Below are 25,149 nucleotides of genomic sequence, written 5' to 3'. Positions count from 1 at the left end.
AAATCAGGACTTGCTTTATTGTTTTGTTGGTTATCTGGCCTTAAGTGAGGAAGAAAATGTTAATGTGGCTAATACTTGAATGTGTTGTGTGTACATTCCCCACCCCTACATCCCCATCTCTCCCCCAGCAAGAGCTGGTTGTTAAACATTTACCAGCATACCTCTATCTCCCCATTCAACCAGTGGCTTCCTCAGAGACTGCTCCTCCCTCATCAGACTCACCTCCTCAAATGAGGAACCATTCATTATTCCTAACTGCAGTGCCAACATTCACTCATCTCCTGTGTTTGAAACTTTAATGTTACCTTGGACTCTTCCCATTTCCTCACTACTTCTATCCAATCAATCATTAAGTCCTATTGATTCCATCTCTGAAATATTTCCCACATCTCTCTCTTCTCTTTTCCCACTGATACCACCCTGGTACAAGCCTTCCTCGCTGCTCATCTGGAGGATTCAAACAGCCTCCTAACAGGTCCTCTTGCTTTCACTCTCCCTTCTTGGGCTGCCAGAGAAGCTTCTTTGTGCCAAATCTGGCCATGTGACTTCTCTGATCTACAGGGGATCCCCATTACCTACTGAGTAAGAGTGAAGCTCATTTGTTTGGCAGACTGGTGCTACTTTACCCTTAGATTTATCTTGTCCTGTAAACAAGGACTGTTCAGCCCACTCTTTGGCCAGTCAAACTGATCTATTCATAAGTGTTTGAATATAGCACATGGTTTCTCTGATTTAATCTCTTTCTCTCTCTGTGTCCCTCTTCCTCTCTCTTTCCCTATGTCTCTACTTCTCTGTCTGTCTGTCTTTCTGCTTCTTTCTATATATTTATAATTCTGTCTGTCTTTCTGTGTGTGTGTATGTGTGTGTCTTGGTCTCTGGCTCTGTTTCTCTGTCTTTATCTCTCTGTCTCTATCTCTGTCTCTATGTGTGTGTGTGTATGTGTGTGTCTTGGTCTCTGGCTCTGTTTCTCACTATCTTTATCTCTCTTTCTGTCTCTATCTCTGTCTCTGTTTTTTTCTCCGTCCGTCTCTATCTCTTTCAGAGTCTATCTCTCTCTCTGTTTATGTCTCTGTCACTCTCTGTCTCTCTATCTCTCTCTGTCTCCTCCTTCCCCCCAATTTCTGTGCCTTTCTTCACATTTATCAATTCAGTGAGACTGGTCTCTGAATAAGACACTTAATCTCCCCATTCTGGGCATCCTCTTATGACTGTTCCCCAAGCTTGGAACATTTTCCCTCTTCCAACAAAGCTCCCTGATTTCCTTTAAGTTCCAACTTAAGTCCTACCTCTTACAAGAAGCCTTCCCCGGACCCCTCTTAACTCCACCGCCTTCCCTCTGTTAATTATTTTCTATTTATCCAACACGGAGCTTGCTTTGTATATATTTGTTTGCATGTGGTCTCTTCCATTTGACTGTGAGCTCCTTGAGAGCAGGGACTGTATTTTGATCTATTTAGCATAGTGCCTGGCACATAGTAAGTGCTTAATAAATGTTTATTGATTGAATTCTCTCTCGCTGAAATTTCTTTTTTCTCTTTTTTCCTTATTAATTCCTACTCAGTTCTTTAAGGTCTGGATCAGAAATTATCTCCTCCAGGAAGCCTCCTTTCATCTGTTGTTGGTAACAATCTTTCCTTTCCAGGATCTCACATTGTATTTTGTTTACCCTTCTTTAAGGCAAACCTTTGTATTCTCTTGTATTATTTAGCATTATGGCTATCTGTATGTTTGGGTGATAGAGACTAGAAGCTTGCAAAGGGCAAGAACTATAGCTTATCTCTTCTTATTAGGTCCCACAGTCTCAAGCACAAGGCTTTGCACGCACTAGGCACCCAGTGAATGCTTATTGACTGTGAACTCCAACAGGGTGGAAACCATGTCTTAATTATCTTAGCATCTCCCCCACTGTCAAACACAATGCTCTGTGTATCCAGCAGGCGCCTAATGAATGCGTGTTGCATTACCTTGACTTGAAGTGAAATGAGTTTCACCGAATTCCATTATTAACCAAGGGCTTTCTTGTCTTCCCCCCTCTCCCAGGTCCTTGGCCGTGGGACATCAGTACTCCTCCCTGGGCACTCAGCCCATCCTGTGTGGGAGCATCCCCGGCCTGGTGCCCAAGCAGCTGCGCTTCTGTCGGAACTACGTGGACATCATGCCCAGTGTGGCTGAAGGTGTGAAGATTGGCATCCAGGAGTGCCAGCACCAGTTCCGGGGCCGCCGGTGGAACTGCACCACGGTCAACAACAACCTGGCCATCTTCGGCCCAGTGCTGTACAAAGGTACTGGCTGGGAGGGAGGGGGAGTGTTGTCATTGTGGGACCACCATGTATCACCAGTGGCTTTGCCTCTAGTTCCCTATGCGACTTGGGGAAGGCTTTTTGCCTGCTTTTGATCTCAGCTTTCTCATCTTTAAAATGGGAAAGTTATATTAGGTGATCTGGAGGATTCTAGTAATAGGAAAGGCATCTCCTCCTCCCCTGCCTTGGTAATGGGTGATGGAAGGGGAGACCTTCCAAGTGGCAGGAAAGCTATTAAGTCCTTCAGCTAATCACCAAAGGATGATTCACTGCGTGACCTATCTAGGCTCTTGTTAAACTTCTTAGTTTTATTATTAGAGTGTGAGCATGTTGGGGACGGACTGATGTCTTTGGTGTCCCAGTGCCGACCCCAGAGCCCGACGAAATATGTTTGTTAAAGGGGGTTCGCTACTAAGAAAACCCAAAATACTGAATGATTCCCGTCCTCAAAGACCTGATGAAAACAGCATTTGTGCACGTGGGGAAAAAAAAAAACAACTTTTATCTTCTTCTATCTGTCTATATGCACACATTATCTTCCATACGTAGTAGTCTTGACCTTTGAATCCTTCCTGTATTTCATGGCTTTAACTCAGATACTTCCTTCTCCTAAAAGTCTTTTCTGGCCTGTTCAGCCAAAAAGAGAACCCTTCTCCAGTCCTTCAGGTACTTCTTTGACCTTTCCTAAATCCTTTTTTTCCTCCAAACTACATTTTTGTTTATGTGGAGCCCCCTGCAAAATTCTGAGCCACTTGACAGCAGAGTCTGTTCAAATCCCACGACTCTGCTTCCTCATCTATAAAGTGTAGCAGGTCTCTCTGAAAGTATGCTTCCAGCTTGTACTCCCACTGCTGATTCAGCTACTCCTCCTCTTCAAGGTCTCAGGAATAATTTTAAGGAATGATTAGCTCTCCTCTAAAACTATTAGCTCAAACTCCCATTCTGGTGTGTTCCTCCCACCATCAGTTAACAGGATATCATTAAACTCTTGCTATATCATCAATAAGCCATGAATATCAATTAATCTTTAAAAGGAACATTTACTAAAAATATATAGTAAGAAACAAAATACAAAAATGTCTCCACTGAACCAGCATTCTCTCCCTTTTAATTCCTGGTGCATAGTGGATTCAAACTTAAAGTACCAATTATGAACATTGACCTTCCAAGTTGACTTCCCAGTTCTGGCAAAGTTACTGGACGAGTCATTTCCTTTCTATATACTCAATCCTACAGATCATTCCCCAGGACTGCCCTCCTTACCAAGTTCAGCAGCCAGAAAACACATCTTTTGACCAAAGTTCCCAAAGTTATTTCTGATATTTGTTCACCCAAGAAAATAAAAAGCCAACACAAAGAGACAAAGGAGCAGACACTGGGTGTTCCCAGGCCACATAGCCATCCAGATAGGGAGAGAAGGGCCCGATACTTTTTCCCAACCCAGAGGCATACAGCACGGCTTCCCTGAATGTTGTTTAATCATATCTGACTCTTGTGACTCCAGTTGGAGTTTTCTTAGCAAAAATATGTTTTCTTTCCAGCTCATTTTACAGATGAGGAAACTAACACAAAGATGGTTAATTGACTGCCAGAATCCCAGAGCTAATAAGTGTCCTAGGCCATATTTGAACTCAGGTTTTCTTGACTCCAAGCTCAGCGCTCTGTTCGTTGCACCACATTAAGAGCCACATGGAAAGAGAACAAGTTTCTCCCTAGGATTTTCTTAAGTGTACCCTCAGTTCCAATTCAAGAGCAGCATAGAGTAAGCAAACAGGAACCAGTCACAGCATCCCTGCCCATGCTCTGATATGAAGGGCAGGGCCTCCACTATGTTTGCCCCCAGAAGCGGGCTCACCAAGCATTCAGTATGGATTGTCACTAGGCAGAGCACATTGCACATACTTGAATGGATCTGGCCCCTACTGGCCGGTCACCCATTCCATTCCTATTCTCTGTTACAAAAAGAAGCAGGTCTGACATCTATGTTTTTAACTCTGGCATCTATGTTCTATATGTGGGTATTTGCCAGTCTAGCTCATTGCATCCTTCTCATCCTGGGCAGTTACTATTCATGTCCTTTCATAAATCTTCCATATGGGGCATAATACCCAAGGGCTGATCTGTTTATCTATCATCTTCTGCTCCCATGCCTTAACTGGCCCACTTCTTTTTCAGGTCATATATATCCCAGGTGACGTATTTTTTATGATACTTCTTACTTTTAATTCCTCATTGATAATATTCTGCAACCATCACCCACCCACCATGTATTTTTCCACTGCCATTTGGGCCATTTTCACTTTTAAACCTTTTAAGAGAGTGGCATTCCATGACTTGTAACGATGTAATATCACCAGGGGAATATTGATATTAAAAAGATGGAATTGGGGTGGCAAAGAGCAATGTGAAATAAGGAAAAGTACTGCAAAATTCCCCAAATGCCATCTAGGTCTTTTTTCCTTCCTCCTTTTGATCTCTAACTCCATCTCAGTATGTATCTGCAGCTCTGGTCTAAAGATATATGTGCTGATGAAAGCCCTTCATGGTCTGGTTCCAATGGATCTTTCCAGGATTGCTGCACAGAATTTTTTTTCTTTTCCAAATTGAACAAACATGAAATAAAATTAGCAATTCTATATAGATTATATAACAGAAAAGGAGGATTATACAGGAAACTGCATATCCTTTTAAAAGTTTGTAATAAATTTAACATATAACTTTCAAAGATGTCCTGCTTCTTTGCAATTTCTTCTGCTCCTTTAATTCCCTTCTTGTTTGGGGGAGACCTTAATCCTAACTTTTACACACCAAACACACACACACACACACACACACACACACACACACACATACACACATACCAGGGTGGGGAGAGAAAGAAAGACAAAATTCTTGTAGCAACTATGGGAAGACAAACAAATTAAATTCACATTTGCCTTGCCCTAAAATGGGTGTTCTGTTCTACATTTTGATCCATTTGCTCTCAGTCAGGTGAAAATCAAAAGCTTCACCTTTGGCACTCTGGAATACTGGTTGGTCATTACATTGACTGGAATTCTTTTTTTATTTATTATTATAGTTTTTTATTTACAAGTTATAGCATGGGTAATGTTTCAGCATTGACAATTGCAAAACCTTTTGTTCCAACTTTTCCCCTCCTTCCCTCCACCCCCTCCCCTAGATGGCAAGTTGATCAATACATGTTAAATATGTTAAAGTATATGTTAAATGCAAATAAATGTATACATGTCCAAACAATTATTTTGCTGCAAAAGAAGAATTGGACTTTGAAATAATGTACAATTAATCTGTGAAGGAAATAAAAAATGCAGGTGGACAAAAATAGAGGGATTGGGAATTCTATATAGTGGTTCACACTCATTTCCCAGAGTTCTTTCATTGGGTGTAGCTGGTTCAGTTCATTACTGCTCCATTGGAACTGATTTGGTTCATCTCATAGCTGGAGATGGCCACGTCCATCAGAATTGATCATCATATAGTATTGTTGTTGAAGTATATAATGATTTCCTGCTCCTGCTCATTTCATTCAGCATCAGTTTGTGTAAGTCTCTCCAGGCCTTTCTGAAATCATCCTGCTGATCATTTCTTACCGAACAGTAATATTCCATAATATTCATATACCACAGTTTGTTCAGCATTCTCCAACTGATGGGCATCTACTCAGTTTCCAGTTTCTGGCCACTACAAAGAGGGCTGCCACAAACATTCTTGCACATACAGGTCCCTTTCCGTTCTTTAGTATCTCTTTGAGATATAAGCCCAGTAGAAACACCGCTGGATCAAAGGGTATGCACAGTTTGATAACTTTTTGAGCATAATTCCAAACTGCTCTCCAGAATGACTGGAACCATTTACAACTCCACCAACAATGTATTAGTGTCCCTGTTTTCCCACATCCCCTCCAACATTCCACGTTATCTTTCCCTGTCATACTAGCCAATCTGACAGGGATGAAGTGGTGTCTCAGAGTTGTATTGATTGGAATTCCTAAGTCTGTCAAAGTTATTTTTCTTGTTATTGTTGTTGTATAAATTACCCTCCTGGTTTTGCTCACTTGCTCTGCTTCAGTTGCAATAGATTTATTCAAAAACCATTCCTTGCGTCATTTCTTATGACATGATAATAATCCATTGCTTATCATATTTTATTTGTTCAGCTATTCCTGTAAATGATGGGCAGCCCTTAGTTTCCAAATGTTTTCCATTTTAAAAAAAACTTGCCATAAATATTTTAGAATGCATAAGTTCTTTTTCTATTTCTTTGAGATCTTTGGAGTTATCACTTTTCTCTAAGCAATCTATATCCCAACTAAAATGACCTATCTCCAATTCCCCCACAAATATTTCATTTTTTATTCCTATACCTTTACACATTACATACCTGGAATGAACTCCCTTCTTTTCTCTGCCTCATAAATAAATATCTGGTTTCCTTCAAGACTCAACTGAAGTACCATTTAATATAGACCAGACATAATTCCCTTGTTTGCCCCCCCCCCAAAATACTCTCTACTTACTTCAGGATACATGTTTTTTTTTTTTTTTTTCCTGTCCCTCAATAGAATTTAAGCTTCTTGAGGGCAGGACTCTTTAATTTTTGTTTTTCTATTTTTGATAGCCTAGCACAGGAAGTACTTTAATAAATTCTGCTTGAATAAAGAGACTAATCCAATGAGTAGTCCATCCCATCACTTATCATAATCTGAGCAATATGTCTTCATCATCCATTTTGTTTCATTTGTATAGCTTGCTATACTGATCTCTTCTGAGGGGGCATGAAAGTAACAGAGGATGTCCTGTATCACTCCAGTGCTAAATACAATCAGCACAATGTAAATGATAAATTGTGACATCTGAAGAGTTTGAACATTCATAGCAAATGCAGGTGATGTAATGGATAGCATTGGGCTTGGAATCTGGAAAATCTGAGTTCAAATTCTCCTTCAAATATTTACTGTCTGTGTGACCCTCGTCAGGTCACAACTTTCCTCAGCCTCAGTTCCTTCATTTTTAAAATGAGAGCAGCACCTCTCTTACCAAATTGTTGTGAGGATCAAATGAAATATGTGGGAAATATTTTGTAAACCTTTAAGTTCTAAATTAATATTAGCTACTGTCATTCTCATCATCATTATTATTGTTGTTACTATTGTTATTATTATCATGACATTTAAAAAGCTTCCATGACACTGGCAAAAACTTTTTGTAAGCAGATCCCTGTTTTATGATTCCCTTGATTATTGATAATCAGAAGATCATCAAACAAAGTTAGCTCTGTGTTTGTATCGATTAAGGAGAGCCTTGAAGGCTACATTTTGATCTACTGAGCCAAATGCTTTTGGAGGTAGAAATGGGGTAAGAAACAAACAAATAAAAATCCATAGTAGATGAATTCTGAATACTTCTCAGTCAATCTTGTGACTATGAAGACATGGTCTGCTAGAGAGAACTGTTGGTAAACATTTGCCTGTTCTCTTCTCATACTTTCATCAACGGGGCTCTCGATATATGCATAGATCATTCTCATAATGATTTTATAGAGATGAGGAAATAGAGATAGAGGCAGGTCTTACTGCCCCCCTTTTTGGGTAATAATATTATCCATAATCTTTTCCATGCTCAGTTGAAATAATGTGCTTTGTAAACAATCAAGCACTCTATAAATGTCAGTTATTATTATTCAGAATCAACAGCCTAAGTAGGGCAGGTTGGAGCTATTTTAATTGCATATAGCATCTTCTCATCTTTATCCTTTCTTTTAATTTGTTATTAGTTTAATTAGTTAGCTTATATTCTAGTTTAATTAGTTAATTTGTTATTTGTTTTGCTCTTTGCTCTAACCAGTCCATCTGGCTACACATAGCTGAGTCTGAAATGATTCCCATGTCAGTAACTGGTTGTTTCCTGTTTGTTAAGATACAGTCAGTTTCATTTTTTTTTAGGTATTGTTTGGAGCTCACCACATCCACTGGCTCCCAACTCTTATTATTATTTTCTTATTAAAGATTTTTATTTACAAAACATATGTAATGGATAATTTTTCATCACTGACCCTTGCAAAACTTTCTGTTCCAAATTTTTCCCTCCTTATCTCCCATCCCCTTTTCCTAGATGGCAGGTAGTCCAATGCATGTTAAATATGTTGAAATATATATTAAATCCAATATAAGCATACATATTTACACAGTTATCTTGCTGCACAAGAAAAATCAGATCTAGAAAGAAAAAAAAACCTGAGAAGGAAAATAAAATGCTAGCAAACATCAATAAAAAGCATGAAAATGCTATGTTGTGTTCCACACTCAGTTCCCATGGTTCTCTCTCTGGGTGTTTATGGCTTTCTTCATCACTGAACAATTGGAACTAGTTTGAATCATCTCATTGCTTCCAACTCTTCTTGAAGAAAGTATCCATAATATAAAGACATGAGGCTTCTGAGGAATCTACAACCCATTTATTTCTTAATGAAGCATATTTTTCAACATAGTTTTCCCTGCCCTCCCCGTGTTTATATTCTCATCTAAGTCACTGAGTATTTAACATGTTGACTTGGTTGGGATTTGGGGGTAGGGGATCGAATCTTCGTGTTCATAAGATTTCTTTATTCTCAACAGTAAAAGTTGGTCCATAAACTACAATAATCATGGTGGTCCTCTTGCCCATACTCATCTTGAGGACTGCGAGGCAAGATGGACAAATGTCCCATGGAAAAATATTTCTTCTAGTCTCTGGGGAAAGGGTAAAAGCAACTGCGCCAGATCTTTTGTTTACTTCTTGCAGGAAAACCTTTTTCTATTTGACTCCCACTTCTTTATCTTTGGAGGTTTCATTTATAGTGAGAATGCCAATGTGGAGATAGATGGCTTAAGTCTTCCACTAGTGTATTAGCTTGGAGCTCATTCAACAAAGACCTGAAAATGTACAGTGAATGATTGTAGATGGTCAAAAAATTGTAGATTTCCATGGCGGATAAAGAATGGGGTTACATTGAATCAAGGGTCACTGAATATTTTTAATTGTTTCATTCCTCATGGTAGTCAAAGAAGGCATCGGCTGGTGGCTAACCAGTCAATGATGAGTTTCTCTGTACTTAGCCAAGCCAGTGTTGAGATTAGACACAGACTATCACTGGGATTGTACTTGAAGCAGGTCCAATTTGGTCAAACCTGACAGTCTGCCTTCTGTTAAGTCAGCCTTGGAAAACCCAGGGTCACCTCTATTCTGGGATGACTCAGCAGAGCAGGACTTTTGTGGAATGAAGTTGTGTATTACAGACAATAAAGACTATTGGGGGTCGGAGAAGAGAAAGATCAAAGGGGACTAGAATAATAAAAGGAGGCTTATGGGAGGAGATGGAACTTGAGCTGAGCCTTGAAGATGGGCGGGATTTGGATAGACAAGGAAAAGGGAAGGTATTTCTAAGCAAAGTCTAGGGATGTAAAATTGACAGAAAGGTTAAAGGTGGGGGAAGAAGAAGTAGAGAAATGGAAATATGGGGGACTTGAAATGCTGGGCATACTTCTTGTAAGTGGATTTTCCATATCAAAAGTTACTTTTGTTCATTTAAAAGAAGCCACATTAACCTAAGGACTTTCATTTTTGGAAATTCCTCCCCATTAGTCTTAAAGTAAGGAAGGGAGAACATATTCCACAGTTTTCTCTCCCTGTCTCAGTTTTGAGATAGGTGGTGGTGGCAGGAAATCAGGGAGCAGTATGTAGTTCAATTTGTCTGAAATCTAGAAGATTTAGGATTAAGAGAGTTAGGATGAAAAGAAAGGGTAGATAAAGACAAAGGAGAAACTGAGTCATGAAGATTGAAGAGAGTATAGCCCCTGGATAGAGGGATAGAGGGAGCATTTTTGGAAGTAGTGGAAAATAAGGAAAATTATATTGGCTCTCTTCTACCAGGCTCTAAATCTTATAAAGTTCTTTCCTTACAACAGAGCTAGTATAGGCACTCTAATGCCCATTTTAAAGATAAAGAAGACTGAGACTCAATAAAGGAAAGTGAATTGGTCAAGGTCAAGAAGCAAAGGTAGAGCCAATACCCAAATCTAGGTCCCTTAATCCCCAAGTCCAATGCATTTTTCTTCACTTCCACCATCTCTTTTAGATGAATAGATTTGGCCCAGATTAAAGACCTTAAAAAGATGGCCTTAATATAGCAGTGGGAAACTACTGAATATTCCTGATCGAGATGATTGTTCTGCCAGCAACATATAGGATGGGTTTGGGGAAAAGGATTAAGGAAGGAACAGGGAAGGAACTTTAGAGAGCATTTAGTCCAATTCTCTTTTTTTATAGATGAGGAAATTCGGACCCAAAGAGATGAGGTGATTTGTCCAAGATCCCACAGGTAGTAAGTAGCATATCTGGGACTTACCTCACTCTCTGTTTTTTTCCCCATTGATATTTATCCGTTTTTAGCTTGTTGGGACCCTATATGACATGGACCCATCTTCTTTCTTCATTTAAAATATTATTGGCCTTTTAGAAAATGCATGGCAGGGTTAAAGATTCATGAATTTTTAACCATGTTTCTGTTTAGCCTTTTCCCAAGGTTTATGGACATCAAATTATTTATTAGTTCATAATCAAGCCTCTACAATGCTTGGAGCTCTCTTATTAATTAATAAGAGAGTGGCTACAAGAGGCCAGCTCTATCCCTTTAGCTCACTGGTATAGTCTCACTGGGTTTTGTTGGGGAGAGATGGATTCTGGGAGATGTCCTCTGCTATCCTAAGTGGATAGGGAGAGGAAAAAAGTCACTTTCTTAGTTATATCCTTCCTCAACCCTTCAAGTGTGTGCATTTCCACTGCTATGTCTTAATCTGTAAAATTGGGACACAAAAAAGTCAAAAGACACTAACCTCAAATAATTCACAGTCTAATAATAGACAACATGAAAATAAATATACACATATTATATACAAGATGAGTAGGGAATAATTAACAGAAGGGGTGACACTAGAGCTGAGAGATTAGAAAAGGTTTCCTGTAGAAATTAATTGGGACTTAAAGGAAGTCAGAGGGCAGAGATGAGGAGGGAAAGCATTCTGGACATGGGGAATAGCTAAAGAAAATGCCCAGAGCAGAGAGTTGGAAAGACCTGAAGGTTTTAGGGGTCCTCGAGTTCATTGTGAGTCAAATAGTATGGCATGGGAGCCAGGAAGGCTAATGCAAAATTGGACTGACTTAAGAGAGGCAGAGTATCCAAGACCAAGACCAGATTTGATATTATATTCTTAGCTAGAATATTGTGTTCAATTCTAGGCAACATATTTTAAGGAATATTATGAAGATGGAGACTTTCTAGTGAAGGATGAAAAATCTTGGGTCTACACATGCCTTATATAGGAAGTTCTCATGTTTATTCTGGAGAAAGGCTTAGAAAATGATGATTGCCTTCAAGTATCTAAGATGACTTGTTTTTTTTTTCGTGACCCTAATGGGTCACTCAGAAAGTCAACTTTCCATCTCTCAGCTTCACTTCACTCATCTGGAAAACAGGGAATTTGGATGGAGGTGATCTTTCAGGTCTCTGGAAGCAAGAAGGTGTATGATCCCGTGCTTTCTCCTGCCTTAGTAACAGTCTTGTCTACCCTACACAATGATAAATAACCTCTGAGGGAAAGATTTAGTTCCCCCGGGTGTCAAATTTAGCAGCCTGACTTTGTCAGGCCACAGAGAAACCAGCCTGCCTGGAGCTGGAGGTGTGTATTAGAAAAGAGGAAAAGTAGACAGACACAAGTATTATTTACTTAATTAAACGGAGTAACTGAAGTCTTATGAGGAGAGGTCTTGAAAGTGAAAGTGTCAGAGGAGCATTTTCTGGCACAGTCCTAATTTAAGGAACAGAAAATACAATTTTTGTTGGAAATTTAAAAGACTGTGAATCCTATTTTGGGATTCAAAACATAATGGTCCCAGTCCATACTAGATTGGTGGCTGCAAGAAACCACTTCTGTCTCCTATTTAGGCTGGAACCCTTTCTTTCCACTCTTCTCCTTAGTATAGTCTCACTGGGTTTGGGAAAGATGAATTCTGGGAGCTGTCCCCTACTGTCTCTAAGTAGAGAGGGAGGGAAAAGTTACACTCTCTTATACATCCCTCTCCATCCCTTAAAGGAGCATCAGATTAAGATTCAAGAAGCCTTGAGTTCTAAAGGCTTAACTCTAGCATCGTCTTGCTGTGGGATGTCAGAAAAGCCATTTCTTAAGGTTCTGAGCATGTCTCCCATCTATGTAAAAGATATGCAAATAATAATCCTTACAGGGCCCACCTCACAGGATTGTGTAAAGGCTTTGTGTTAGGTGATGGAGAGAGAGAATTCCCATGAAGGGTTAAAGATGAAGGATGGAAAACTTTCTCCTGATTTTCCCTAAGACTAAGATGTATAAAGATAGTATCCCTTGTAAAATTTAAAGCCAGGGAGAAATATAAGTTATTACTGTTGTTATTAGTTTTCTTTCTATTGTAATATGAATTTGAGAGGTCCCTGAGACCAATCCCCCCCACCTCTCTGAGTCCTTCCACCAACTCCCACACCTTAGGAAAAGAGAAATAGAAGCTGTATAAGTCATTACAGTAAGAGACAGCAGTGGGACTCTGACATGAGGCCGAGACTTTCAGGGAAAAGGTTTAGGGTGGAGGGAAGCCTGCAGCTTATCATATTCCTATTCATAATAGGTTTTGTGAAGAGAGAAGATGGGGTGCTTATCTTCTGTGAGTGGATGTTCTATGATATGTTTGTATCTTTTCACAGTGTGTGCGTGATGTGGGAATTTGATGGGGAGTTTGAAGGGAGGAAGAAGCCAATGCAGAAGAACAATGTACCATAGGAGTCCCCTTAACTCAAACCTCATCCCTGTATTTACCATAATGGGCCAGGACCCCTGTCTCTGAGAGGTCAGATCTGTACCTCTCTGTTGGGATAGGAAATAAGGGACCAGAAAAAGATTCCAGGTCCACATTACTTAGATCTAGTCTAGGTCCCTCAATGTTACTGCTCCCTCCTCCAATTCCCTCCAAGGACATAAGGTACAACTGTAGCAATGGGCTCTATCACAGGAACTCTGGACTAGAGATGCTATATGTTGTATCCTAAAGAACTTCCCAATTCTGAGATTCCCTATTCCAAGGTCTCTTCTAGCTCTGACATTTTATGTTCTAAGGTCTTATTGAGATGGGTGAAAAAGGAGGTTGTCAGCTCCATTTTATAATCTGTGGTGGAAGGAAGGAAGGAAGGAAGGAAGGAAGGAAGGAAGGAAGGAAGGAAGGAAGGAAGGAAGGAAGGAAGGAAGAAAGGAAGAAGAGGGAGAGAGAAAGGAAGGAAATCAGAGTTTTTCTTTCAGGTACTACTACCACTATATAATTGCTGGAAACCCTTCACCTCCTCTCCCTCCTCTCCCTTGCAGCATATCAGCTGATATTCAAGAGAACAAATGGAGACAGAGCAGCAGGAGGGCCCAAGAAAGAGAGGAGGTAGATCCCACTGTGCATCACCATCACCCCCAAAGTGTTAGTGAGAACTCTTCAGCTCTAGTCTCTCAGTATCTGGGCTGATCTTGAAGAGATCTAGAAAAGGGAGCCCAAAATTCATGCCTCTGTCCCCAGTGAGCCATTGGGAACTCCATAATCTGATGCATCTAGTTATTCTGTAGAAGAGGGTGGACTGTGACAGGAAAAAGCTGTAGTCTGAGAAACCTTTCTGAGAATCAGAAAGTCTGAGCTCCAGCCCTGGCTTTGCCACTAATTCAGTTTGCAAGATTGGAAGTCTAACCTCTCCCTAATCAATCAATCAATCAATCTCCTTGTGATATCACATGTTTTTCAACCAATGACTCTAAGTTCAAATTAATTTTAAAAGGGCTCATCCACATATTATGATGAAGTTAAAGGAAAATTCCTGGATCCTTCATTTACTCTGTTGCTTTATTGATTGGAGAGGAGGTAGAACTCAGTCCTATTATTTTCCTATTCACATTCCCAACAATTAGGGAAACCCAGTCGTTTACATTATCAGTCTCCATACACCAGGTTCTTCATCAGTCTAATAATAACTATAGCATCTGATATATGAAACAGATCATTAAGATGGGGCCCAAGCAGAGACTAAGGCCCTTTTTAAAAAGCCCCTCTCTGGGCACCTCTCACGCTTGTAAGACTCCGTGGTGCAGACCCTGGGAGCTGTCTCATGAGCTTGATATTTGGGGAGACAGACGTCTCTTGGGGGAAATGCTGAAGAAATAGTGTTTTTGCCTAAGTATCTCTCCGCATGCTTGGGTTTCTATTTCTGGGGGAGTTGTTTGTGTAGAGACGCCTTGGTGCTTTGGGCTAATAGGGATCCATGGAAGGAAAGAGACTAGAATGGTGATTTATTTGCTAGAGAGAACTCCCAGGAGAGGGAAATCCCACTCACAGCGCAGCCCCTTCCTCCTGCTTTTAGAGAATTCCCTAGAACCTTGTAGAAGAGAGATGGCTTTCCAGGATTCCACCGTCAGTATGTGTTGGAGGTGGGACCCATGCGCCTCTCCTATGTCTACCCCTCCTTGGGCAAGATATGTGCATGTGCGTGTATATGTGTCTGTACATGTGTGATTGTGTGTGCTTGTGCGTAGTGTGCGGTGCATTACATGTGTGATTGTATTGTGCACATGTGTGTTGTGTGCATGTGTGCTTTGTGTGTATGCAGTGCATGTATATGTATTGCATGTATTCATGTGTGTGTATGTTGTAGATGCATTGCATTGTGTGCGTGCGTGATGTGTGTTGTGCATGTGTGTATGTACATTTGTGTGCACGTGTGCACTGTATATTGTGCATGTGTGTCCATTTGTACCATGCATTGCTGGGCACGTGTGTTGTGCATGTGTGGTGCATGTTGTGTGTGTGCTGTTCACATGTGTTGTGCATGTGTGCAGTGTACTGTGCATTTGTGTGCACGTTTGGGGGGGGGGGTTGCTCTGCCTTTGGACTTTCTGCGAAGCTGAGCCATTTCTGGCCTGGACGGAGCTCTCTCCCCCTCCCGAGCTTAGCTGCTTTCTGGCTGGTGTGGGGGCCACAGCCACCGGGGAGGAGAGGAGGACGGAAGAGGGAGGGAGCCAGCCCAGCCAGATTTCATGCCTGAAGAATGCTGCTCCTCAGGGAGCAGGGAGAGGACCCTTCAGTCCCGGCGGGAAGGAGGAGGGGGTTGTTAGATGTTTCAGCCACATTCCAGTTGGAGTTCCCTGAGGGGGGACATACTTGGGTTATCAGAGGGGAGCGGGTGCAGCCACACACACACACACACACACACACACACACACCAGCACCCAAACTCCCGAGTTCTCTGAGGGCCAAGACAAAACTTCCCCAGCTCCCCCTGGTTATTCCAGGGGAGGAAGGGAGCCGGGACTGAACACTTGACTTCCTCCGGTGGAGAAGGCAATGGGGGTTAATTGCAGGTTTAAGGTCCTGCTCAGACCCCTCTGGTCCCTCTGATGAATTCGGGAGCAGACATGGCTAAGGGTGCCCCGGGATGGGCTCCAGGAACTCTCCAAATTGGTGGGACAACAGATGGATCCATTTTGAGTAATGGAGGGATTAGGCCAGATAGGAGGGGCCCTTTCCTACCAGGGGATGGGGGAGATGAGCTCTCAAAGCCCCTCCCACCTTGAGTGTTTGTGGTTGCCTGGGGCAACCAGCTGCCCAGAAACATGGGGTGCCTGCAAGTCAGTGCCCTGGGCTTAAGGGAGCATCAGCGGCGGCCGGGGGGGGAAATTGGGAAGGGAGCTGCTCCATGCCTCCCCAACTCTTGGAGCCCCGCTCTGACCCATACACAAGACTCAGATGCAATCCCTACTAGAAGGGGGCTTGACATTATCTTCCTCATGGATCAATCCCCTGAGTGACCAGGTTTCTCATCCCCGGCTGTTTCCAGTGCCAGTCACAGCAATACAGCCATAATCAGGGTCCTGGGACCCAAGACCTGAATCTGGACCCTGGCTTTGCCACCAGGCCCCCTGCACAAGGACTTCCCCTGAGGCGCCTGTGTTTGCCATCTGTGAGAGGGAAAGATTGACCCGGAGAAACCCTTATAGCACGTCTATTCTGTGAACTTTTCAAGAGCAAGAAGAATAATTCGAACGTCTTTATATTGATCCCGGGCCTGGCACAGAGCCTGTGTTAAAGTAGCCGCTTGATAAATGTCAGTTGATTAATGGAAGGATTGAAACTCGGTGTCCTGGAAGGATACACACGGGCCTTGCCGTGATAGGATCCGGATTAAAGAGGTTGCCTTGCCCCTTCTAGCTGTGAGCCAGAGAGTCACTTCATCTTTTGTGAATCTTTACTAGACTAGGCAATCTCTAAAGTCCTTCCCTATTCAGACCTTCTGGGAAGACAGGGCGCCCGGCTGATGTACACAGATCTGTTGTCTAAGGCAGGGTAGGTCGCTACCCTTGCAAAACAAAATGTCAAGTCTATAGTTCCCCTTCTTAAAACAGGAGAGGAGCAAGAAGAGCGTGTGTGTGTGTGTGTGTGTGTGTGTGTGTGTGTGTGTGTGTGTGTCTGTGTGTCTGTATAAATCAGGAGGGGGAAAATTGAGGAATAACTTGGGATTCACGTGAGATCCTCCCCAGCAGCCACCACTCACATGGACAGAATCAGGGAACAGCAACCCACACTCCTAAGTAGAGGAAGAATGTCAAGGGGAAGAGGGGGGCCGTGGGGTGGGCTCTCCACACCACTCCTCCCTGTACCCGCATATTTCACTACATAATTCTGACCAGGCCACTAAAAATTGCCTCATTATTCAGGGCCAGATTTTTTATCTCACCATTTAATAGCCGCAGCACAACAAAGAAAGCTAGAAAATGGGATTTTTGGAAAATAACTCTTAGAGTTAGAAAGATACTTTTGGATGTCATCTATTTCAACCCATTTTACAGAAGAGAAAGCTGAGGCCCTAGGAAGGAAAGTGACTTGATCACAGTTATATGGGATACAATGAATAACAGAGCTAGGGTTGATTCTCAGATCTCATGTTTAACATATATCGGCTCACTTGCCATCTAGAGGAGGGGGTAAGGAGAAGGAAGGAGGAAAATTAGAACACAAGGTTTTCAAAGGGCGAATACTGAAAATTATCCATGTATATTTTGAAAATAAAAAGCTTTAATTAAAAAAATTTTCTCTTTTGATCTCTCCCTGTTTCCAAGGATGAGTACCTGGATGGCCTTGAATTAGAACGTTTATTTCTTTAGGCCTCTTCTTCATCTGGAAAATGATGGGGATGAAATAAGAGGTTTCAGGTTCCTCTCAGTTCTATGTTCTGTCAAAAGTCCTACCACTGACTTGGAAGATTCCCAAAGTGTCAAAAATGGAAACATTAGGGAGTGATTCATTTTGTCACCTTGGATTCATTCCTGCTTTTTAAAATTTTGAACAGAGCCACTGACCCTGCCATATCACTAATAATAATGAAATGGGAAAGCTTCCAAATATACTTCCCCATGGAGGAGATCAAAATGATAACACAGTGCCTGCCGTCCCTATAGCTGGATCTGTTGATGCAAGTGTACAGAGAAGGTCTTCAGTAAGCCTATAGAGAGAATTTAGATCCTAATACTATTATGTAGCCATAAAAGTATTTTATCCAACTATCCTTAGAATGTTAAATATACGTGAATAATAGTTGTGACTTGTCTCTGGAGAGTTTCTGAATCCTATTGAAAAAGAAGAATGAGATAGTAAATATATAAATAACTCATAAATCTAATTTTTATTTTAGTTATTTATTAATTTGTTGTTTTTATTTAGTTAGTTATTATTATCCCTATTTTAAAGATAAAGAAATGGAGACTCAGAGAGGTGTTTGTTGGAGGGAAGATTTGAAGCCAAATCTCCCTGATTCTAACCCAGAATTTTCTACTCACTATAGAGACGTGATGAGGTAGGGGATAGAGAGGAGTGGGATTGAGCTGGAAAGCTCCTTGTATGTGAGGGAAGCCTGCCCCGGGGGCTGTGGGAACAGTCTGATGGGAGAGACCAGTTCTCTGGCTGGGGCAAGAGGTGGGGACAGGGAAAAGGTCCCTTTGGCTAGACAGTTCTGGGAGGCTTTCTCTTGGGGAGTTTAAAATCAAAGAGCCCAGACATTTGCACATGAAACAACCTGAGAACACTTACAACCCAACATCACCAAGTGTGAATGAGCTGTGCCCCACTTTGCTAAGGCCAGAAAAGGGAGGAGCTGGGTGGGGTTAGTTGGGAAAAGGTTTCCTGGAAGTAAATATTCTGGCCCCCATTTAATAGGAAGCAAGGGGAGGTGAGAGATGAATGGGCAAAGAACATTGGCATTTTCATGAATCCTGTGACCCAGAGGGTGATGGAGGGCTCCTGCCCAGCCTTCCCCCCTCCCCTTACTGATAGTGACGTCATCAACACAGCCGGGTGCCTTCGGGCCCAGCTTAGTCAGGGCTAGGAGGGCTGGGGAAAATGCCAGGTGCTGCAGGAAAAGGGTTGAGCAGGAGGGGCCCTGTGCCCTGTGACTCATGGGTGAAGCATCGGCCCCACAGGGCACCCCAGAGGTGCTGGGTTTGGGGATTTGCTGTCAAGGCAGGCCATGTGCACTTAAGAGTTTAGACCAAACATTTAAGCACTCCCTTCACTCCCAAAGTAGTTCACCCTTTATTCTAAAAGTCAGACTCTGAAAGTAATGGAGTCCAGATTTTCTGAAGCTATGGCTATCGAGGGGTAGAATGAAGTGGTGTTGGATGGAAAGAGTACTCAGTCTAGAGTCTAGAAAATCCTGGTTTCAAATCCTGGCTTAGAAATTAATTTCCTTTTCTGCAAAATGGATGCAGTGATCCTTATGTCACCCTCAGAGAACCTAAGAAAGAGTTAAAAAAACATTTACCCCCCCCCCCAATAAAACAAAACTCAGGACTTATACAGCCTCTAATAAGTTCTGCACAAAAAAAAAAAAAATGAGACCAACCTTGGCTATAGATCTCTACTGAGCCACTCTTTTTCTAGGCGCTTCAAGAGAGAAAGGAAAAGAAACTATTGGGCTCCTCAGGGAGTTTACAGTATGATGGGGAGATTCACAACACAAATAGAAAGAATATTACTGGATAAACTCATGGCTAAGCATTATAGTCAGTGGTTCAGCCTCCAAGTACTAGAGAAGCCCAAAGGAAGAAGGGATGATCCCAGTAGACGAGGGTGGCCAGGAAAGACTTCCTGGAAGATGTGGGACTCAATGAGGAAGCACTTTGAAGAATAGAGAAAGGCTGGATCTGGGGGAGAATGAAGGTTAGAATTCTAGGACCAGGTAAGCTGGTCCCACTTTCAAAAGGTGAGGAGAATGGCTAAAGAGGAAGAGAAGTCTATCCATCAGACTGGCCTAGATCTTCAAGAGCTTAGTGATAGGATCATAGATTCAGAAGGGATCTTGGAGAACGTCTAAGTCAATCCTGTCATTTCACAAATGAAAAAACTGAAGCACAGAAAAGTCGAGTCAATTGTCCAAAGTCATATAAATAACAAAGGCTTCAAAACCAGGTGTTCTGACACCAAAAACATTTTTTTCACTATACCAGACTTGTGAGTATCCCCAACAGGATTCTGTGCTATAAGAATGAGAAAGGGAGGGGGGGAAAAAAGGAAAAAGAGACTGGGAGAGTATCTAGAACATCTCATAACTCTGATTTGTGCTAGGTTATGTTGTTATGACTACAGAAAAAATGTTGGATTTATTCTTTGATCTTTGGAGGTTCAGTGCCAAGGTGACAATGCAGTAATCAAGCACAGTGGACAAGATGATGCACAAGCAGGTGCTAAGTTGTACATAAGTAAGTGATGATATACCTCAGGACAGAGACAGGTCATCTAGAGCTGAAGGAGGCAGAGAAAGCTTCCTGGAGGAAGTGCAATTTGAACCATTGGTAGAATTTGGAGTGAGGAAGAGGGGAGAGACTCTAGGGAAGGATAGGACCTGGACCTAAGGCTACTGCTTCTTGAATGATCCCTTGCATTTATTTTAAATTATTTCCTTATACCTCAACATCTCCTTCTATGATGGGAGCGGGGCTTTGAATTTCAATAGAGGACACTCTTATCACTCTCAAGGAAGACCCTAAGTAGGGCAGAACAGTAGGTACAGATGACCAAGAAGTTTAAGTAAATCAATAGTCTTAAAAAAAAATTTAACTTAGGGAAAGAGGTAAGGTCAAACAGGATAAAAGGGGGTGGTTCTTTTTGGCAGTAATACAGAGTGTGATTCCAGAAGCAGGAGCATGGGCCAGATGAGCTTTATAGAGCTCTTTCTCCTCCACCCCACCCCCATCCATTCATTTCCCAGTTGTCCATTTTCAGTCCTGAGTACTATTTCTATAGAATTTTGCAGTTTTCTCTCACTTTGTCCCTCTTTTAAATCTTCTTTCGTCTGAGGGATAGTGATTCCCTAGGACTTCAGCTGAGGTGGCTCTGCGCCATAGGGTGGAGAAGCAAAGATCTGCAGCAGGTCCAGCCCCAACCCCAGCCCCACGGCCACACCCTTTACTTGAATTTTTCAGCAGGCACACTGCCAGCTGGCAAATGTTGCATCCCCTGTAGGATGGAGAATAACCCAAAATTTCACCCCAGACTCTAGCCTGGAGCTTCCCAGTATGGCACTATAGGTAACCATAGGGTGTGTGATAAGCTATGAGTGTATTCATCTGTTCTATGGGGTCATCCCAGACTTGTGTTTCCTGCTACTGGAATGATCGTGGTTAGATATCAGGAGATATTATTTGGATGGTTTTCCCAGAGAGGTTTCTGTGAAGCCCTCTACCCAATTTATGAGGAGTCTGATGGGATTTTATTATGCTTGGGGGAGATGGGAGAATGTAACCGACTCTCAGAGGCTGAGACTGAGGGCTGTGTCCAAAGTCTGTTGCATTTTTGTTCAACAATCTTTAATTAATTCTCATGTCTTTCATTAAACTCATGATTGCTAGATGGGGCAATATCCAAAGATAAAATAAAAGTATTCTCTTGGAGAAGGGATAATAAGAGGCATAATAAAAAAAAAAAAAAAGGGGGGGGGGGGGATTTTAAAAAGGTATCAAAATTTAGGAAACCTACCTTTTGGTTCCAAATTTAAGCACCCTAAAATCCCAAAGTTTGAAATCCCTCCTAGAAAGCTATGGACAAACAAGAATCATCCCGTCCCTTCCCTTGCCACCCAATCCTAAGCAGGGAAGCCCATCCTGATTCCCCTAAAAGGGTTCCATTCCATTACTTCCCCTTGGTCCCCATTCTTCCTTTTCCCCCCCATGTCTTCCCTCCCAATTTCTTCTCTCCCTTTCCTTTCTTTCCATCCTCAGTGTCCCCTTTCCCTTCTTGCTCCTTTGTCATTCTCTCTAACCTGTTCGTTCTCTTTGTCCCTCCTTTCTCCTCTGTCGCTTTGTATCTTCTCTTCCCTTCTCATCTTCTACTTTCTTTTTCTTTCCTCTCCTTCTCCTTTGTCTCCATCCTCTATCTCCTCCCATGTTCCTTCCTTTTCCTCACCTCCCACTTTTTCTCTCTCTCGCTTGGCTCTCCTTCCCGTCTCTTCCCATCCGCTTTAATTCTCCCTCTCGATGCTCCTTTCCTTTTTTATCCCTCTTTACCTTTCCTATCCTTTTTGATCTCATTCTCTCTGTCTTCCCTTTCCTTCTTTAGTCCTTTCTCCCCTTCTCTTCCCTCCTCTTCCCCTCCTGTCCTTTTCTTCTCCTTTCCTCCATCTCCCCCCTCCCGAAAACGATCTTCCCCCTTTTCATTGGCTTTAAATGGGAAAAGTAAATCTGTGCGCCCTACCCCCCGCGAGGGCTTATGGCCGGGACCTGCCACCGGGGCTGAGAAATGGCTTCTGGCTATTGTGGGCCCGGCTCTCAATGAGCTTCGCAAGGCCGGGAAGAAGGCGCGGGGGCGGCGGCGGAGGCGGCGGCGGCTGCCCGCCGGGGGAGATGCAGGCGCCGGGGCGCAGCAGCCTCTCCGCGCCGCGGCCGCCGCCGGCCGCCTATGCGCTCCCTGCCCGCTCCCCTCCCGCTCCCCGCTGTCAGCAGGCGGCCCGGCCGCCGGGGCCCACTCCGCTTGCCCTATTCAGTCTGATTGGATTAGGGTCAGCGAGACCCCTAATAGTGTCAGGGGTCACCCGGGGCTTTGTGTCGGGGGCGCGGGGGCCTGGGCCCCCCCACCGAGGCGAGCCATGTTGATCAGAGTTTAACACTCCTGGGCCACCTTTGAAGAGAGGGCCCCAGCAGCCTGGTTGCTGTGTGTGTGTGTGTGTGTGTGTGTGTGTGTGTGTGTGTGTCTGTGTTTGTCCATCCCACAGCCCAGCACAGACAGAGTGTCCCTAGAAGAGGGGCTGAGGGCTTCTGCCCTGTGGTCCTGACCATAACCTCCAAGAAACTTCAGAACATGTGGCCATTAGGTTTCAGTCCTTTCTCCCAAATTACCTTAGAGGTCCAAGTGGTACAGATTGAAGGAAGCATGTTTAACCTACTAAGAAAACAAAGTAGTTGTTTCGTGTTTGGGCTTTTTCTTCTTCTTCCAAGGACTTCGTATGTAAATTTACCCAGGTTAAATCTATTTTATCTGTCCATTAAAACAGGTCCGTTCAGTTCCTCTTTTGCGCCACATTTAGTGTGCTAGAAGCCTTTAAAGTGAAGTATTTGAAGTCATAAAATCCTGGAAGGGACCTTTAAAGTAATCTTTCCCAATAAAGTAATTAGCTTAGTATAGAAGAAAGCTCCCGGGATTACTTAGGCTCACACAACCTAAGTATCTTAGAGTTGCCACGACTCAAATCGTGGAGTGCAAATAGAAACAGGGCCAACTAATTCATACATAAGGATCCCTGCGGGCCACATTCTGGCTTAGAAAACCACATATTAACATTATCTATGTTCCATTGTGTTTTAATTTATTTTATTAAATATTTCTCGATTACATTTTCATCTATCAGCACCTGGAAGTGTTAAAAGTCTTACCTTCGACACTTCTGATCCAGTCCAATCCCTTCTTTTTATAAGGAAGAAATTGAGACCCAGAAAAATGAGGGAGCTTACTCATAATTTAAACTGGTTACTAATACACATTTCCCCCTTTTCTCTCCCCTCTTTAATTCCAGCCAGTTTTTCAATGATTAAATTTCACTGGAAGTATTAGCTTTGACATCCCAGAACCTCCAAACTTGCAAAAAAAAAAAAGAAAGAAAGAAAGAAAGAAAGAAAGAAACCAACCTCTGGTATTTCTGTCATGTCTTCCCTGAGAACTTGTGTTCAATAGAGCAGAGAGGCCTCAAATCAATCAACAGAGGACCTAAGAACTCTGTCTCTAGGAGAATAAGCATTTGTATAGAAATACTATAGATCAAGCACTGTGCTAAGCACTTTACAAATATCTTATTTGAGGCTCACAACAATTCTGATTTTAGTGATTCAAAACCACAGAACTCAAGTGTCTAAGGATGGATTTGAATCCAGATCTTCGACTCCAGGTTCACTGCTCTATCTACTGTGTCATCTAACTACCTTTGGCCAAGAAATTCAATCATTTGGGCTCAGGATCCCCTTTTCACTCTTACAAATTATTAAGGACTTTCCAAATCTTTTTGTGTTATATCTCTTAATTAGCATATTAGAAATTAAACCATTAAAATTTTAAAATATTTATTAATTCATCTAAATATAACAATAATAAACCCATTATTATATGTTCAAAGAAATACTACTTTTATGAAAAAAATTAGAAATAACAGTTTAAATAAAATGTTTTAAAATAAAACAATAACATTTTAAATAAAAATATTTTAAAGTAACAGAAATAACATTTTATGGATAAAATGTATATTACAAAACAAAAAAATAGTGAGAAGAATGGCATTGTTTTACATGTTGCAAAATTACATATTACAAATCTCTTTAATATCTGACTTAATAGAAAGCAGCTGGATTCTCATATCTGCATCTGCACTCAATCTGTTGTGATCTGTTATTTTGGTTGAAGTATATGAAGAAAATCTGGCCTCACACAGATATGTAGTTGGAAAAGGGAGGAGTATTTTAATAGGCAAATAATGTCAGTATTATTATGAAAATAGTTTTGACCTCAAGGGTCCCTTTAAAGGGTCTCAGGGACCCTCAGGGGGTCCCTTTGAGAACTGCTGGACTAGATCATCTATAAAACTTAGTCCAGTTCTACAATGCTAGGATTCTATGAGATTCTATGACACACACCCCCAGGAAGTCCTCTATTCCAGGGTTTGAATGCCAGAAAGTTCCCCTTAACATCTACCCTATCACCAACCTTCTTGTTGCCATCTCCCTCCATATATTTCCTTGGGTTCCAGATTCAGTGAAGATCTTCCATGTAATCATGCTTCAGAGACTCAGGAATACTATTATTATTAACCTGGTCCTCAGCCTCTCCTTCTCAGAGCAAAACAGTCCCTGGTGCCTAACTCTTCCTCACAGAATTTGTTTGCCCAATGGTCTCTAGCTAAAACTGTGGACTGAAAGAGAATACCTAGAATCAAGGAGATGAATAATCAAAACTCAATGTTTCTTGGTGATATCTCACCAAAACTCTTTATTGCAACATTTATAAGACAGGATACTTGGATTTGAGCCTCTCTAAACCCTAGCTTGCCCATCTGCAAAATGGGAGGGGGCATAGATTATATATATATATATATATATATATATATATATATATATATATATATATATATATATATATTAGTAGTTAAAGACTCTTCAGCTCTGATGTTTTATGGCCTAGGAGGATCTCCTTTTGGGTAACACTCAGCTCTCTGAGTT

The 25,149-nt window shown here is 41.9% G+C and overlaps 1 protein-coding gene across 1 annotated transcript in view; it reads left to right on the top strand.

Moving 5' to 3' along the window:
* The window catches only part of WNT3A (Wnt family member 3A), a 92,671-nt gene that overhangs the window by 31,608 nt on the left and 35,914 nt on the right, over positions 1-25,149 (top strand). The window contains exon 2 of the mRNA XM_031960370.1: positions 2,041-2,282. Within this exon, the coding sequence (XP_031816230.1) occupies positions 2,041-2,282 (242 nt within the window). The remainder of the gene's footprint in view (positions 1-2,040; positions 2,283-25,149) is intronic.

Source organism: Sarcophilus harrisii, chromosome 1 (genome assembly GCF_902635505.1).
Source record: "Sarcophilus harrisii chromosome 1, mSarHar1.11, whole genome shotgun sequence".
Classification (NCBI taxonomy): domain Eukaryota; kingdom Metazoa; phylum Chordata; class Mammalia; order Dasyuromorphia; family Dasyuridae; genus Sarcophilus; species Sarcophilus harrisii.
Note: the sequence above shows the minus strand (reverse complement) of the source record. Positions and strands in the feature narration are given on the sequence as shown.